Genomic DNA, 17,798 nt, shown 5'->3' on the forward strand with positions numbered 1-17,798 from the left:
TTGCTGAAAACTTGTCATTTCAGGTTTGAATTTATTTGGTTTATGCGGTTTAACTTCCGAACGCGACATAGACTACAATGGAGGTTATAGCCGAGGACCCCAGATTTTTGTCGACCATGTGGGGATTTTTAACGTGCGCAGATATCCCACAGTAAACGGATGCCTTGCGTTTCGCATCCGTTGGAACGGGGCGGCCGCAGTCAGGGTCAGACGAGCGACTTCCATTCCGAACACTTTGGCTTCTGTTAGATATATGTCTTACCCTTACTGCAGCGGCCCTGTTCCAATGGAGGCGAAACGCAAGGCATCCGTTTACTGTGGGATATCTGCGCACGTTAACAACCCCAATGGGGTCGACGATAATCGGGGGTCCTCTATGTCGCTTTCGGACGTTAAACCCCATAAGCCAAATCAATTCAAACCTGAAATGACAAGTTTACAGCAATACCTGCATATCACCGAGATCGTGGCACTGAGACGAGAGGCCGCTGGGTTGTACGCGCAACCAGCCATAACGCGCTGTAGTTGGTGCGCTTTCCCGCAGTGCTGTCTCGGCGCACGCGAGCGCTGTAATCATTCAGAAAGTTAGGTGCGCTTCACCGCACAGCAAGCACTGTGCGCACCCGCGCTGTAGCAGACGACACAAAGCACCGCCTCCAGGCCCGTGTGCGCCTGCGCCGCAGAGCTTCGATGCGCGGCCGCGCCGGATGCGCTCGCGCCCCGCGGAGCGCGGCCACGCTGCGCCGTGTTCGTACTTAGAGTGGACGACCCTGTACATAACTTTTCGTCCATTACCGAAATCGCTGCACCGGTGTCTATCAGAGCCATCACAGACACGCCCTCAACAAAAACATCAATAAGATTCGCAGGTGATCGATGAGGTCTTCGAAATTCAGACGGGGGCGCAGTTCTTGCCTCCGGAACTGCGGCGCCTAGTTTTCCTGCTCAGAAGAATTAGGGCGACGTCGCATGGGGGAGATAGAGCGGCGTCGTGGCGAAGGGGAGCGGCGGCTGGAGAGGGCTGAACGATCAGGGGAGTAAGGACGACTTGGCGTTTGGTCGACAGCCTCAGAATATTGACGGGTTGGAGGCCAGTACCCCGAAGATTGCGCGCGTGGTGCTGGCGCTTGGAGATGGCGACGGCAGTAGCGCGCGACGTGGCCAGGCACTCCGCAAGTGTAGCATACAGGACGGTTGTCACTCGTGCGCCACGGATTGCTTGCTCTTCGAGCTGGTCGCAGGGAAGGTGAACACGCTTGCACAGGCACGTACATTGTAGGATAGGACGACGGCGGGGGCTGTACTAGAACGTCGGCGTAAGTCCGAGGACCGGCTACAGGTCTTGGGGCGACGTCGGCGCAAGGCATGGGACTGGTGACAGACCTTGGAGCAGCATCGGCGTAAATCAAGGGTGCGGTGACAGGTGGCGGAGGATGGAAGGATGGAAGCGCCTCAGTAACCTGGTGTTGTATGGCCTGTCGAAGAGCCGGGGCCAAATGAGGCGGCGCCTGTTGAGGGCTAGGCAGAAGAGAAAGTTGCCGAGCTACCTCTTCACGGACGAAATCTTTGATTTGCTGCAGCATAGAGGTGTTGTCAGCTGCAGGCGCCAGTCCAGAAAGCGATTCAACCTGGGCTTGGTGTTGCCGAGTCAGTAATCGCTGTTTGCGCAGCTCCTCGAAGCTCTGGCAGAGCGTGAACACATCCTTAACGGTGCGCAAGTCGCGGGCCAATAGCATCTGAAAGGCATCATCGTCGATACCTTTCAAGATGTGTTTTATCTTGTCGGCTTCGGACATGTTCGCATTGACACGTTTGCATAAGTCAATGGCTTCTTCTATATAGCTGGTGAAGCTTTCGCCGACGTGCTGCGAGCGCTCACGCAAACGCTGTTCAGCCCGAAGTTTCAGGACAGTGGGGCGACCAAAGACTCCGGCAAGCTTCGTTTTGAAGGCCGCCCATGTTCGGATGTCTCCCTCATGGTTCCGATACCAGAGGTTAGCGACCCCCGTTAGATAAAAAATTACGTTGTTCAGCTTCGTATCGTCGTCCCATCTATTGTACAGGCTCACCCGTTCGTATGACGTGAGCCAGTCTTCCACGTCATTCTCATCGGCTCCGCTGAAGATTGCCGGATCTCGCTGGCGAAGGGAGCCAGCGCAGATGAGAGCTGGTCCCGTTTGCACAGATTGGGTTTGGGCGTCTTCTGGCATTTCAAGAGTGGGAAGAGTGCGGTTACGCAGCTCCACGATGGAGATTTCTACCCCGCACCTCCACCAAATGTAAGATGGGTACTGGGATGTTTAGAGTACTGTGCACCGGCGGTAGACACAGAGACACAGGCCTCGTAGACACAGAGGTCGAGCACCACGAGCACACACACAAAGCGATGGCAATGCCGCTCAACACAACGGTAAGAAGTTCGTCGTCGTCTTCGCTTGAACAGGAACTTCTTCGTCGTTAGAGTACTTATATGCGGTTTCGCGCAAAAATCTGTACAAAGATTTCATATCCACGTTCTGCCGGCCCCCATACTATTGTTCTGTCTACTTTGGGCTCATGGGTCACGATTATTTAAACCGAGTGCGTAAAATGCCAATTTCTCCTTGCACCTAAACATTTTTCTATAAATTACACACCGAAACTCTACCTGTCAACACGTGGCTCGATAGGAAAAACATTTTTGTGTTTTCTGTAAACTGTCGCTTGTGCAATGTGCCTGAAACAATTGAACATTGTTTTATACACTGCAAAGACGTGATTTCGTTCTGGGAAGTTTTGCACAGGACGCTACAGAGAGATATTCTCCTAAATTCCTACAGTGTCCGCTACCTTGTTGTTTCCCAACCTGAATAGAAACCCGATATGATTCTTCAGATTCAACTTCATACCTTTTTGAAAACGTGCCTGCAAGACCGCAACGTTGAACCTCTCGTTTCTCCCAGAATTCATTTTAGCCGAATGTTGCTGCAGGTAACGGACATTTACAAAGAGCTGCACTTTATACCGGATTGGTTTCCTCTCCTGATGCGCTCTATATCCTTACCGGTCTTTTAGTTCTACGTTTCCTATCATGTTTGTGCCACGTAGCGCCTACCGAGGTTCACTGTAAATAGTTTTTTTGTGTGTGTATACACAGACACATATCTATTGTAATAAAGAGAATTGGGGTTTGCTGCCTCAGCGGCTAGCGCTGCCGAAGGAGAGGAAGATGACAGAAGAAGACAGAAGACGAAGCTGACGAAGCTCGGGTGCGCGCTTGCGAACGCCGGCCTGCTGAGCAGCACTGCTGGGTCAAGGACTGTGCCCGACCACAAGAACTGTGCGAGTTTCCACATTACACTTGGTGGAGGTGCTCCTTGTTCTCCCCGTGGAACTACGCCACGATGCCCAGGATACCAGGCTCTACCACGACGTCCGACACCTCGGTCCAACCTGCGCAGGCTGTCATCTGTTCCGGTGCCGTCCGTCAGCGCGACCCGACAGTCTTCAGCGGCACTGACGACACCGACGTAGAAGATTGGCTGGCCTCTTACGAACGCGTGAGCGCCTACAACAAATGGGATGACGTCGTTAAGCTCACGAACGTCATCTTCTACTTGACTGACGTCGCCAACTTGTGGTTCCGCAACCACGAGGCGGATTTTACTACCTGGGCGGCTCTCAAAACCAGCCTGACTGACGTCTTCGGCCGCCCCGCTGTCCGAAAACTTCGCGCCGAACAACGTCTGCGCAGTCGTGCCCAGCAAAATGGCGAGAATTTCACCAGCTACATCGAGGACGTTGTTGACTTGTGTAAACGGCTCAATCCATCTATGAGCGAGGGTGACAAAATCAAGCACATTCTGAAAGGGATTGAGGACGACGCATTTCAAATGCTCGTGTCTAAAGATCCTCAAACCGTCTCAGACGTCGTCTCTTTGTGTCAGAGCTACGACGAGCTCCGAAAACAGCGTCATGCCACCCGGCGTGTCATTTGCACGGACGACAACCTTTCGAGCTTGGCGGTAGGCGGTCCTGCTAACGACCAGCCGACCCTTCTTCAGCACATCAAGCAGTGTGCGAGAGGAGGTCGCCCGTCAGTTATCGATGGTTACCTCCCAACCCGCCACAACGCCATCACTATCGCCTTCGATTCAGCGTGTAATCCAGGAGCAGGTAGCTGAGGTCCTGCCGCCCACTAATTCACCTACTCTGGTCACTGCACCGTTGACATACGCAGAAGCAGTCGTCCGGCCACGACCTCAGCCGGTTCTTCCAACTTATGCGCCGCCTGTCAACGTCTACCCTCAGCAGCAGCTCGCCCCTGCACTGCCACGCACTCACCATCCTTTGCCTCGCACCGGTCCCCGCCCTGTGAATCCGTGGCGCACCCCTGATAACCGCCCCATATGCTATGCCTGCGGTCTCGCTGGTCATGTGGCCCGCTGGTGCCGCACGCGAGGATCCGGTCCTTACGACTACGGGCGCTCGCCAACGTACGGCGCTTCATTTCCCTCCGTCCCTGTCTCTTCTCCTCTGCCGCCTCCGAATCCCTCTCCGCCTCGCTCCGACTCTTACAACCGAAGCCATCGGTCACCGTCTCCTCGACGCCGTTCGCTCTCTCCTATGCGCCGCCGGTCCCCACCTCTTCAAGCGGAAAACTAGGCGCCGCAGTTCCGGAGGCAAGAACTGCGCCGTCAACGACCGTCTCAAGCCCTATGAACGTTATTGAAGTTATCGTTGAAGGTATTCCTGTTGACGCGCTTATTGACACTGGTGCTGCCGTGTCCATCATTAGTCGTAACTTGTGCCGCAAATTAAAAAAAGTGATGACGCCGCTTTCCGACCTTTCGCTTCGCACCGCCAGCGCTGACCCCATTCGCCCTATCGCAGCGTGCACTGCCCGCCTCGTCATCCAAGGCCTCCCATACACCATTGAGTTCTTCGTTCTCGCCCGCTCCTCTCATGACATCATCCTCGGGTGGGATTTTCTGTCCGCGCATCACACCATCATTGACTGTGCACGTGCGGAAATTGATTTGTCGCCGCTGTGTGATGCTCTTGTGGACGCCTCCCCTGTTACCGCCGCGCCTATTCTCGCCGCTGACGACGTCGACGTGCCACCTTTATCTTCTGTTCTCGTGCCGCTGACTTGTGCTGCCCTCTCTGACGCTACTGTCCTTTATTCACCCTCACCTCTTTGTGCGCACCGCAAGTCTGTCTTGCTCCCTCATGCCGTGCTCACACTTGCTGGTGGTTGTGGCGCTCTGTACGTCGCGAACCCGTTGCCTTTCCCCACTACTTTACTTCGGGGAGAATCGCTTGGCACGGTTGATGTCATCGATCTCGACGACGCTTCTCCTGTCCTTGATGACGCTGACGCCCATGACATCAACGCCCTCACTCCTCCCGCCGACGTCGCCGACCCGTCCTCACCGGATATGTTTTCCCGTTCTGTCGATGCCGCTCTACCACCTCACCACCGCGCCCAGCTCATCGCTTTGCTGCAGCGCTTCCGCGCATCCTTCGACTCTCCTCAAGCACCGTTGGGTCGTGCCGCAGCGGTTCGCCACCATATCGACACTGGCACCCATGGGCCCTTGCGCCAACGCCCTTACCGCGTCTCCTCCGCCGAGCGCCGCATCATTGATGAACAGGTGAACGACATGCTACATCGCGGCGTGATCCAGCCCTCTCACAGCCCGTGGGCTTCTCCGGTCGTGCTCGTCAAGAAAAAGGACGGATCCATTAGATTCTGCGTCGACTACCGCCGGCTAAACAAAATTACTCGGAAGGACGTCTACCCCCTGCCTCGTATAGACGACGCGCTGGATTGCCTGCAGGGAGCGGAGTACTTTTCTTCGTTGGATCTGCGCTCTGGGTACTGGCAGGTGCCGATGGCCGACGTCGATCGCCCGAAAACAGCTTTCATCACGCCTGATGGACTGTATGAATTTAATGTGATGCCCTTCGGTCTCTGCAACGCGCCTGCCACTTTTGAGCGTATGATGGACAACATCCTCCGTGGCCTTAAATGGCAGACATGCCTCTGCTACTTGGACGACGTTGTCATCTTCTCCCAAAATTTTGCGTCTCATCTTCTTCGCCTCGAGAGTGTTCTTCGCTGTCTCAGTGACGCTGGCCTGCAGCTGAACTTGAAAAAGTGTCGCTTCGGCGCTCGACAGCTGACTATCCTAGGCCACGTCGTGTCCAAGGATGGTGTACTCCCGGATCCTGCCAAGCTCCGCGCAGTTGCTGATTTCCCCAAGCCCACATCTCTGAAAGAACTCAGAAGCTTTCTTGGCCTTTGCTCCTACTTTCGCCGTTTCATCAAGAATTTTGCTGCCGTTATCGCCCCGCTGACGCAACATCTCGCTGGTAGCCACGACTTGTCGGCTTGGTCCCCTGCATGCGACGAGGCTTTTGGAACGCTGCGCCAGCTCCTCAGCTCTCCTCCGATCTTGCGCCATTTCGACCCTTCCGCGCCAACAGAACTGCACACAGACGCCAGCGGCATTGGTCTCGGTGCCGTTCTAGCCCAGCGGAAACCTGGTTTCAATGAGTACGTCGTTGCTTACGCCAGCCGTGCGCTCACCAAAGCGGAGACTAATTATTCCGTCACAGAAAAAGAATGTTTGGCGATTATTTGGGCGATCACAAAATTTCGTCCTTACTTATACGGGCGCCCGTTCGATGTCATTACCGATCACCATGCCCTTTGTTGGCTGTCGTCACTCAAAGATCCATCTGGCCGCCTCGCTCGTTGGGCTCTGCGTTTACAAGATTACGACATTCGGGTCATTTATCGTTCCGGTCGTAAACACTCCGACGCCGACGCTCTCTCGCGCTCCCCTGTGACCTCTGAGCCTGACCCACCATCTATTTCCGGCCTCACACCTTCTCTCGACACTATTGATATGGCTTCTGAGCAGCGCAAGGATCCTTGGATTGCTTCTCTTCTGGATTTGCTAGCCAACAGCTCAGCGCGCCTCCCTTCTCGAGCGCTCCGACGTCAAGCCCATCACTTTGCCGTGCGCGACCAGCTGCTGTACCGTCGGAACTACCTCCCCGATGGTCGCAAATGGCTGCTCGTGATTCCAAGGCATCTCCGCTCCGCCATTTGTGCCAGTTACCACGATGACCCGCAATGCGCTCATGCCGGTCTCCTGAAAACTTTTACCCGCCTATGCCTTCGGTATTATTGGCGGGGCATGTACCGTTTTGTCCGCCAGTACGTACGCTCTTGCCTGGAATGTCAGCGTCGCAAGAACCCTCCACCGCACTCACCTGCTCCTCTGCAACCTTTACCGTGTCCCGCCCGGCCATTCGACCGTGTTGGAATAGACCTTTATGGCCCTCTTCCCATCACTGCCGCGGGGCACCGCTGGATCATCGTCGCCATGGATCATCTCACGCGCTATGCCGAAACTGCCTCGTTGCCAGCTGCGACGGCCTCTGACGTAGCCGGTTTCATACTTCAGAACCTCATTCTTCGTCACGGTGCGCCTCAGGAATTGCTCAGCGACCGGGGTCGCGTCTTCTTGTCCGGCGTCGTGTAAGCCCTCCTTCGGGAGTGTCATATCGTTCACCGCACGACGTCTTCGTACCATCCGCAGACCAACGGCATGACCGAGCGCTTTAACCGGACCCTCGGAGACATGATGGCCAAGTACATTTCTGCCGATCACTCAGACTGGGACCGCGTTCTACCTTTCGTTACATACGCCTACAACTCTGCAACGCAAGCCACTACTGGTTTTTCCCCGTATTTTCTTCTGTACGGACGCGAGCCTTCCTCCATCATGGACACCATACTCCCTTACCGCCCCGATTCGTCCGAATTTACAACCGTCTCTCAGGCCGCTGCGCATGCCGAAGAATGCCGCCAACTCGCGCGTTCCTTTACCTCACACGACCAGCACCGTCAGAACAGCTCCCGCGCCGCTTCTCCCGGTCTGCCGCCGCATTATCTTCCGGACTCCTTGGTTTGGCTTTGGGTGCCCTCCTCCAGCCCAGGACAGTCTACAAAACTGCTGAGCAAATACCAGGGCCCCTATCGCGTTGTTCAGCAGACATCGCCAGTTAATTATCTTGTGGAGCCCATCACGCCTTCGTCGGACCATCGCCGCCGCGGCCGTGAAATCGTGCACTTAGACCGCCTGAAGCCTTACTACGACCCAGCTCTCGTCTCGTGCCCTTAGGCCGCCAGGATGGCGCCTTTTCACCCCGGGGGTATTGTAATAAAGAGAATTGGGGTTTGCTGCCTCAGCGGCTAGCGCTGCCGAAGGAGAGGAAGATGACAGAAGAAGACAGAAGACGAAGCTGACGAAGCTCGGGTGCGCGCTTGCGAACGCCGGCCTGCTGAGCAGCACTGCTGGGTCAAGGACTGTGCCCGACCACAAGAACTGTGCGAGTTTCCACATTACAGTATATATATCCTTTCTGTACAAAACCATGAAAATAAATACCATGAAAGAAAGAAAAACTAAAGAGCTGGCGTGGCGGAATGGTTAAAAAAAGCAGGTATTGCGGACGCAAGGATTGAAACTTAGTTCATGTCGTTGCGAGGTCGCATATTCAGATGAAAAGCAAGCTAATCGGTGAGTTTAGTTTTGTACTGCCCTTTAATAATTTGATACATGAATTTAAGTCGCGCAAAACAATTTCGCTCAGTTATTGCTGGCAGGCCATCTTTGATTAACTTTTGAACCCTCTCTGATGTTAGTCTGAGCGAACGGGTTTGAAATGATAGCAGCACAACCTAGGGTAGGTAGAACAACACATTTGTAGGCAAGAAGGCGGACAGATGGGGTAGCAAATCGCAATGCTCGTCTTAAGAAACACAACTTACGAAAAGCGTTGCACGTTATGAAATAAATATGTTTATTCCAGCTAAGATTGTTATTAACCCAGAACCCTAGATAATTATATTGTGTTGCTCCTGAAAGTGTCACGCAGTTAGTAGAGTAGTAGTTAGTAGAGATCCTCATTAATGTTTTTCAAAGTTAATGGACATTTTCATTGCACCACACCATGCAGAAAAGTTTTGCAAAGCACTATTAAGTAGTAGTTGATCTGACACGCGTCTTACTTCAGTATATATAACACAGTCATCAGCGTAAAGTCTTCCTTTCACAGGAATGTTAGCGACCATATCATTATTATATGTTAAAAACAACTGAGGCCCAAGAACAGAGCCTTGCGGGGCGCGGGAGAGAAATGTAAGACTATCAGAATAATGATGGTTAAAAACCACTAATTGTTCTCTGTTTGAAAGCATGTTACTAATTTTTTGTTATGAAGTATTGTGTCTAATTTATAAATTAACTTTTCGTGAGTGACCCTGTCAAAAGCTTTTTGAAAAAGCCATAAATACTGCATCAATCTGCGTTCCATTGTTAATAGATGAGGTAAGTAATGAATAGTTTTGACTAGGTCCGTGCAAGTTAAGTAGCCCCTAGTGAATCCATGGTATTTAGTAAAAAAATTGTTAGTTTCGATGAAGTTTTATATTTGATTGTGAATTATGTGTTCCAGTAGTTTATAAGAAGTCGATGTAAGTGAATATTTGGCGGTATTGGTGACTAATCTCTTATCTTTACTACTCTTCGGACCCAAGGTAGTGGAGTCTTACTTAAGGTTAGCAAGAGTCCACTACCTTTTTTCATCGTCACTGCAGCTATGTCACTTCCACTGAGTATTTACAGAGCGATCCCATATGACTCTCTCACTCGTTTAAAAAAATGCCTCTCCCGTAACCGAGAGTAGAGTAAGCATGAAATGTTTACGGGCCTAACACAGGCTCCATTGCTCGGCTTAAGCAGCTGTGACGGTGGCGGCATTGAAATCCAGGACGATGCAGAAGCGTACGCGGCCACGACGAGACGCAGGCCTGACAAGAATGTATATGCAGCGCGTTCGAAACATTGCTCGGCTTAAGCAGCTGTGACGGTGGCGGCATTGAAATCCAGGACGATGCAGAAGCGTATGCGGACACGACGAGACGCAGACCTGACAAGAATGTATATGCAGCGCGTTCGAAACATAGCTCGGCTTAAGCAGCTGTGACGGTGGCGGCATTGAAATCCAGGACGATGCAGAAGCGTACGCGGACACGACGAGACGCAGGCCTGACAAGAATGTATATGCAGCGCGTTCGAAACATTGCTCGGCTTAAGCAGCTGTGACGGTGGCGGCATTGAAATCCAGGACGATGCAGAAGCGTACGCGGACACGACGAGACGCAGGCCTGACAAGAATGTATATGCAGCGCGTTCGAATACTCCGCGTGCGTGTATACATCTGCCTGCCAGAGGGGGAAAGAGCACGAAGGCCCTGCGGCCGGTCTTTTACATGTGTGAGTGTAGGACCGCAGCGCCATCCTTGGGGAGCACGCGAAAGCAGTTTTTGAGCTGAAAGCCGTTCTCGCTCTGGAGCTCCCCTCTTTCTCTAAGCGGCCTTCTCTCAAAGCCCCTAACAGATCACGTATGACAACGATGTGTATTGTGGCGTGTATGTGCTTTTTCCACGCGTTATTAGAAATTGGAAATTGAAATTCCGTGCATTATCAAATGCACAGCTCGACTGATATCTTGATAAACATTGAGAAGGCACTGGCAGCAGTTATTTTTTGTGACTCGTTTGTAGAGCAACCGGCGCTTGTATGCCGGTCCCGTAGGAGGGCTTAGAGAGTCTCGTTGAATCTCGTTAAGTCTCGTACGGTGCCCGGATGTTCTCGTTTCAGAGACCGGTTGAGTGGAATTCAGTGCCCGGATGATGGCTCTCGGTCTCGGCGTGACGTCACCACACTGCCGACAACGGGAGCTAAAAGCATTTCATGCTTAATACCTTGGTCGAAGGTCGCGGTAGTGAAACCCGGCCGCGGTGGTAGTACTTCGCCTGAGGCATAATTCAAACCCACCATTATGCTGTGCTATGTAAACTCATGTTAAAAAGAAATAGGTGGTCTAAATTAGTACAGAACCTCCGACTAGGGCGTCCTTCATAAGCTAAATCTCTTCTCGGTACGTGAAACTTCACATACGAGCATATATCAGTACTAAATATCTTGGTGTTTCCAATGTAGATAGAAATGGCATGTTCATAAAATTTCAAGCTTTGTTAATCGTGCGCTAGTGAGTCTATGCCTTACGCTTTTCCTAGGGTCCTTTTCTAACGAACTACTTGCCTATGCGGCTCTCGTGCGTTAGTAACTTGAAGATGCCTCATCCGCCCCCCCCCCCCCCCCTTTATGTCTAAACTAACAACCTTCTCGAGTTAGCCCGAAACCGGGCAAATAGGCTCATGTTTTATCATTGCTCTTGTAAGAAAATAAACAGTACTCTAATATAAAGTCTTAATATCCCCACAATTGCCGTGGCCTGCAGATATCGCACGTCTGGCTTTACCAAAGATGTTTTTCATAGAGCAGGACTTGCGCAACACTTTTCCCGTCACATCCATCCCAGCGAAATTTATCCTCAGCATGTTCATACTGTCACATTTCAGCGGTCCTTCTACCTATATACTATCAAAGGCTCGAACGACCTTCGGACGAAACTGCAGCGACAACAGACCGCTGTCATTTCAAGCCTCTAAGACGACCATGAACATCCATAATCACGCATTGTTTATCGTCGCTTGTTAAATCTCACCGCCCATGCACTTCCTCTTATAGGAGGAAGCCTTGAAGTATACTAAGTAAATAAATAAATGAAGATCACTGAGTCTTGTAGATTTCCTTTGCATGGCAAGCTTCTTTCTTCAGGAAAAATGTAATCGATGGGACGGAGATTACAGCAGCTGCCTCACAGATATCAAGAGACAATGCAACCTCCAAATAGAACGTTTTTCCTTGGCAGTATTACTGATGAGTGTCGTCCTCAATGCGGCCATACAACTATAAAGAAATTATATACAGCTTTTTCAGCAGCTTAGCAGGTGAAGAAAAATTCGACCGTGCTCTGGGATTGAACTCCAAGCTACCGCCATTCCGAGACAGTTGATCTACTAGCTGAGCCAACCATAACGGCTAGCATATGAAAGGGCCAGGCCGAATCGATAAAAACTTGAAGAGGGAACCGTATTGTGCGATGTCAGTCCACGTTAAAGAACCCCAGGTGGTCGAAATTTCCGGAGCCCTCCACTACGGCGTCTCTCATAGCCTTAGTCGCTTTGGGACGTTAAACCCCATAAACCAAACTAAACCAAACCGTATTGGTCCAAATAATTTAGAGGAAAGCCCTCACTTTAAGTAGTTTTTATTTAAGAAGTAATTACTCTTTATGAATCTCATTGATTCGTTTGTTTGTGAGGCTGATAAAGGAGAAGAATAAACAGGCGAATCACGTGACGATAGCTGTTACCCGTTTTACAGCTTAGGTTGACACTGATTAGACATAGAATGGCGGAATGATATTTCAGATTAGGGACATTGGGTAAAATAATTTCAAGAAAATGCTAAAGAGCACTGACAGAAAAAGCGATAAGTCATGTCAGCATGTCGGAAAACATTAACCGCAGATACTGACTCAAAAAAATATGACATAAATATTATAAATATTAGTTATAATTCTGAACATTACCATTACAACTTTACAACATGATAGCCATACGCAATAGCAAGATTGAAAAGAAATTGTGCAGTCACACGTACACTTACATACGCACACAAATTAAGGATTTAAGTATCAGGAACTTAAGTGAATTCTTTATTATTTTCAATCAACATAGCTCCAATAGTTCTTTTTAGATATCGGCACCGTAGTTGGTAAATTTCTATGTTCGGTTTAGCATGCTACGTGTCTGATATTGAATACGCCGTGGTTTATAATTATTTTGGGCGTTCTTAAATTTTCTTTGTGAAGTGTGTACGCACTATTTGCCCAGAATTGTCGTGCATTATAAATCTTTTTGATTGTTTTTAAGGGATATGAAATAATAAATTTGATTGGCTTTAACATTGGGTGTCTCAGGAAAGTTCGCAGCTTTACGGTGGGCAGTGATATTGCTCAATTATGGTTAACACCTCCTGCTGCAAAATAATAAATTCTTTGTAATTTTGACTTTCGGTGGTGCCCCAGACTAAGGTATAGCAGGAAAGCTTGGAATGAAAACACGAGTACTAAAGACGCTAAACAATCACTAAGGAAAAACCGGAGAAATCTTGAAGAGGCAGCCTACATTTGAAGTGATACGGAGCTTTGAAGAAGAAAATTCCAGGATTAGTTTCTTTCAAACTACCCACCTAAAATTTTTTGCTTTGTCATGAGCTTATCCTTTTTACAGTCAAGCAAGATTTCTATGACACGTTCCTTAAACTTATTTACAGGCACGAAGACTTTCCTTTGGTTTGGTTTATGGGGTTTAACGTTCCAAAGCGACTCAGGCTATGAGGGACGCCGTAGTGAAGGGCTCCGGAAATTTCGACCACCTGGGGTTCTTTAACGTACACTGATATCGCAGAGTACGCGGGCCTCCAGAACTTCGCCTCCTTCCAAATTTGGCCGCCTCGGCCGGGATCGAACCAGCGTCTTTCGGATCAACAGCCGAGCACCGTAACCACTAGGCCAGCACGGCGGGTGGCTCTAAGATTTTTTTTTAATCAACGTCAACACTGCACCATATCTTATTCATGTTAAACCAACAAGACAGGCGGAACAAACAGCTACTAACAGCATGTTCAATTTTAGGCAGTAAATGGCTAAAGAATAGGACGTCGGTGTCATCTGCCGACCTAATTAGTTTTGCTGCACTTAGAAGAGAGCATAAACTATTTATTTGTGTTACGATGTTGAAAGTTCCGAGAATAAATGCTTGTGGAACTTCTTTTTACCTGAAGGAGCCTAGACGCGTATTTATTCATACGAACATAATGATAACGGCTGGATAGATATCTTTTTATTAATTTTAAAGGAATCTGTAGATCATAGACTTATTGAGTTTCACTAGAAGTACCTAGTGGCAGACACAATCAAATGCTTTCCGCAGGTTTAGAAATTGTTGAAGCGTGAACAACCGTTGTTCGAAATTTTTAATCATACCATTAAGCAAGGCTGATTTGACTGGCAAGATTAAAAAAAATCTGTGCTGCCTATATCACTCACTAGATTATATTTATCGAACAGCTTCTAGATCCTGACGCTGATGGCTTTTTAAAGAGTTTGGACAGGACTGCAAGACTGAAATTGGCTGGTAGTTTCTCAATCTGTAGCTGTCACTTTCCTTGAAAACAGTATTTACAAGTGCAGCCTTTAAACGAACTGGAAACTCTTCAGTCTGAAATATGCAATTGATGATATAAGGCACAGAAATAGATATTACATGAGTGACACATTTTACGGCCCAAACGAAATACCGCCGTAGCCAGTTGCTACGTTATTTTTTAGCATAACGATTGTCCAGTTGACTTCGAAAGGTGTCATGGGCGTTAATTCGAATGAATTTACATCAATAGTCCTAGTGGCTCGATTGTATTTTGTTTCTTTTAATGTAGGTAGATTTTGAGCCAGACACAACGAAGCTACTTATGGCGATTGCAGCTGCAAAGCCCGACAAAACGCCATTATGCGTTGCAGTATGCAAACCTGCCCATGGTTTCTTTAACTTTGTTTCATGTCCTTCTGGGAACGGTCGTTATTTTTGCACATTTCTGCCCGTAATGCTGACTATTGTTTTTTACCAACGAGTTTACCATATTTCTATACTTCTTGAATTCATTGAACTTTGTGGCTTCAAGATATTTAACAAATGAATGATACATCTTTTTTCTTTCTATTTAACATTTTAAAAATAGCTCGACTGATACATCCCTACGAAAACTGTTCGTCTTTAATAAGCAAGCCTGATCGTAACATCACATAAGTTTACAGAAAACGCATCATATGCCTTCTTTGGGACTTGTTTGTTCAAAACAGGTCACCAGTCAGAGTCACTGATAAGGGAACAAAATATTTCCAGAATCATAGCGGTCGATTCTGTAAACATATTCACACATGCAAAAAAATTTGTTTTTCATTTGACTTGCCTGTATGTTCTGAGAGTACAAGAACATTCACCTCATCCGTGATTGAAAAGAGACGCACTGAGCTGCCCAGGAAAAGAAGAACGCATTCAAGCCGTTGAAAAAATTGTAATTTGATCCCTGCTGGTGGCCTATGGACTACTATAGTCTCGCCTGCATCTAACTGCACAATAAGACATTCTATATTATTTCTGACCATTGAAAATCTAGATATGACCTCACGCTTTTCTGTCTGCAGTACGCAGACAGCCACGAAACTTCCTCAACCAAACTCAGGCATTATTCCTGTATTGTTCAAAGCGGGGCTCAGACTCCTTCAATGAAATAACCACATAAATAGATTATTTAATATGCCACGATTATTGCGAATATACGAGCATTCATGTGCAACAGTTTCAAGTGGTTTTGCGGGCTGCTTTAGAATGCATTAAAAGAATGCAGATTAAAGTAGTTGCAGTCATTTGCGCGCAGTTCGGACGCCAGATCTGCTTATTAAAGGACAGTTTACCAGTGTTCTGAAACTGCCATATTCTCGAGATCATTCACGCAAGGGATCTTAACGGCACAAGAATCGTCATCGTTTCGGGCCAAATACTTAAACCTCACCGAAGTACAGTCGGGGACAAAAGTCTCCGGACCACGTGTTCCTCTAACGAAGCCGGTAGCTCTGCTATTAGTCGGGGTCTGGAGACTACCTTTGTGGAGGTAAAAGTGAACTTTTTGTTCTTTCATCTGCACAAGTGCGGCCTCCAGCCGCTGTCTGATAGTAGAGCTGTGAGCTTCGTTTGAGGAACACGTGGTCCGGAGGCTTTTGTCCCAGACTGTACTTATATCAACCTTTGCGCAGGTTTACGGCCACAGGGAAAAGCTAGCTGCCTACTAGCTGTTCTGGTTAGGTTAGTTGATAGAGTGATTGCCGCAGAGAGGCGGCGGCTGCAGCTTTGACCCCGGTTCAGGAAGATTTTTGCTTGAACGGCGAAGTTTCTAGGACAGCTGTACAGATTTCATTTGTAGCCATATGACGGCGCTGATGTGGATGCTAAGGGGTAAGTTCTCCTCCTCGTTTGGAATCTACTTCTTTTTTGGAGACTTCGCGTAAATATATTGGACATAAATCGCTTCTTTTATCCTGGAAATCACAGCAGCCTCTAGGCAGAGATAATAATCTAAAGTAATGATCATTGTAAAGCGACAAGGTACGAACCCCTCTGTCTGCAAATACGTGCCATTCTTCGACCAACACCTTTTTCAACAGCTCCAAGTCCTTGACCAACAGGAAAGGCAGCGCTCCGTTGTAGAACCTGCATTGTTTTAGTGCACCGTGATTAGCAGTTTGCGACAGTGAACTATCAATTGCGCTTTCATTTCGCATCAAGGGACTGATCCCAAATGAAAATATTGAGATGATATTTGAGGGGCTAATAAAAGGCCAAAAATACTACGACTGCTGCTTATCATAAGCACGCAGATCGCACCTTTTATTATCATGAAACTGAAGGTAATGTACCGCTTTTTTAAATAAACCAAAATTTGGAAACATTTGATGATCATTTTAGAGCTTTCCCTGTATTGAGCGGGTAATGACATGAAGGCTTTCGAGAAATTCAAGGCCATCACTACTGAAGTTGCGTTTACTGCTGTGCTAATCAAACACGGCCATTTTGAGGCCACCTTATCGACTTCAGTTCCTTATCAGGAACGCAACGTATGGAACGCTCACCCAAACGAGGAGTATAAGACTGCTGGTTCTGCAATCACTCGGGAATATAAGTTGGTGCGACGATCATATTCAGGCCAAAACCTGAACGCAAAACAGTGCTTCGCCATGTGCCCTTTATTACATCGATCCATTTGCGATCGCGTCCTCGTAGTCTCCCTTTGCTGCGTCTACCAGTTTGTGCGGTGTGTTATATGCCGCTTGACAGAGGCACTCGGTGACCACCACCTCCATTGGAGACAACACAATTCTTTTTTCCTTGTTAGTGCATATTACTGATGGCTTTTTTTTTTTTAAAAGCTAGCATTTTATGTATTTCTGGCAGTTCTGAGGTGGCTCAAAAAATGATCTCGACATATGAGCGTAGTGAAGTCTTCTTAGGCTGGTTCGATATTTTGCGGACACAAGGAATCCCTGCCTGCTTTTTTGAGTCTGGGCTTTCGTTCAGGCGCCTTGAATTTCTTATCCTGTTTTGCTTCTAATTTTGTGTTTCCAATACATGCTTGCAACAGCGGCAGAAATAGACTAAAGAAACCCTACGCAAGAGAGCGCGAGGTATTGTTTAGACACGACCGTTAAAGTTTGCTCTGTTCGATGGCACTGTTGCTACCTAAAACTACTACTTCTTTAACGGGAACTTCCGGCTTAGTACTACAGTTTCAATCAATACATCATAATCTACCAGTGTTCCTAAATAAACGCAAACAGAGCCCCCCCCCCCCCCCCCCCCAATGTAAGTAAGAATTTTTATGACTTTCCAAAAGAAGGGTATCGATCGCTACGAAAAATCTTGTTGCAGGTGTCTATTCTTGGCTCATTTTTTCTGCATCGTTTTGTAATTAATTTTGTAACGCTACTCTGGAACCAACATCTACTGCAGCCTTGTAAAGGGCTCTAGAGTCTCGTCAAGTTGGTGACTGCAACTTTTAACCCCACAGACCAACTAGTATTCCAGAAAACAAATAAAATATGGAATTGAATTAATTCAACCCTATTCCTTGCCTAAGAAGACATTAAACATGAGGGTTGGTCGAGATTTATTCACTATGTGTCACTAAAAGAGGGCTGCCTTTTGTGTTT

General features: G+C 48.4%; 1 protein-coding gene across 1 annotated transcript in view; it reads right to left on the bottom strand.

The window, feature by feature from the left end:
- Positions 1–17,798, bottom strand: part of LOC149344173 (cytochrome P450 3A9-like) — a 119,150-nt gene that overhangs the window by 65,533 nt on the left and 35,819 nt on the right. The window contains exon 4 of the mRNA XM_089546194.1: positions 16,206–16,302. Coding sequence (XP_089402320.1) covers positions 16,206–16,302 — 97 coding nt within the window. The remainder of the gene's footprint in view (positions 1–16,205; positions 16,303–17,798) is intronic.

Source organism: Amblyomma mixtum, chromosome 5, assembly GCF_055824585.1.
Source record: "Amblyomma mixtum isolate Tamu chromosome 5, ASM5582458v1, whole genome shotgun sequence".
Taxonomy (NCBI): Eukaryota; Metazoa; Arthropoda; class Arachnida; order Ixodida; family Ixodidae; genus Amblyomma; species Amblyomma mixtum.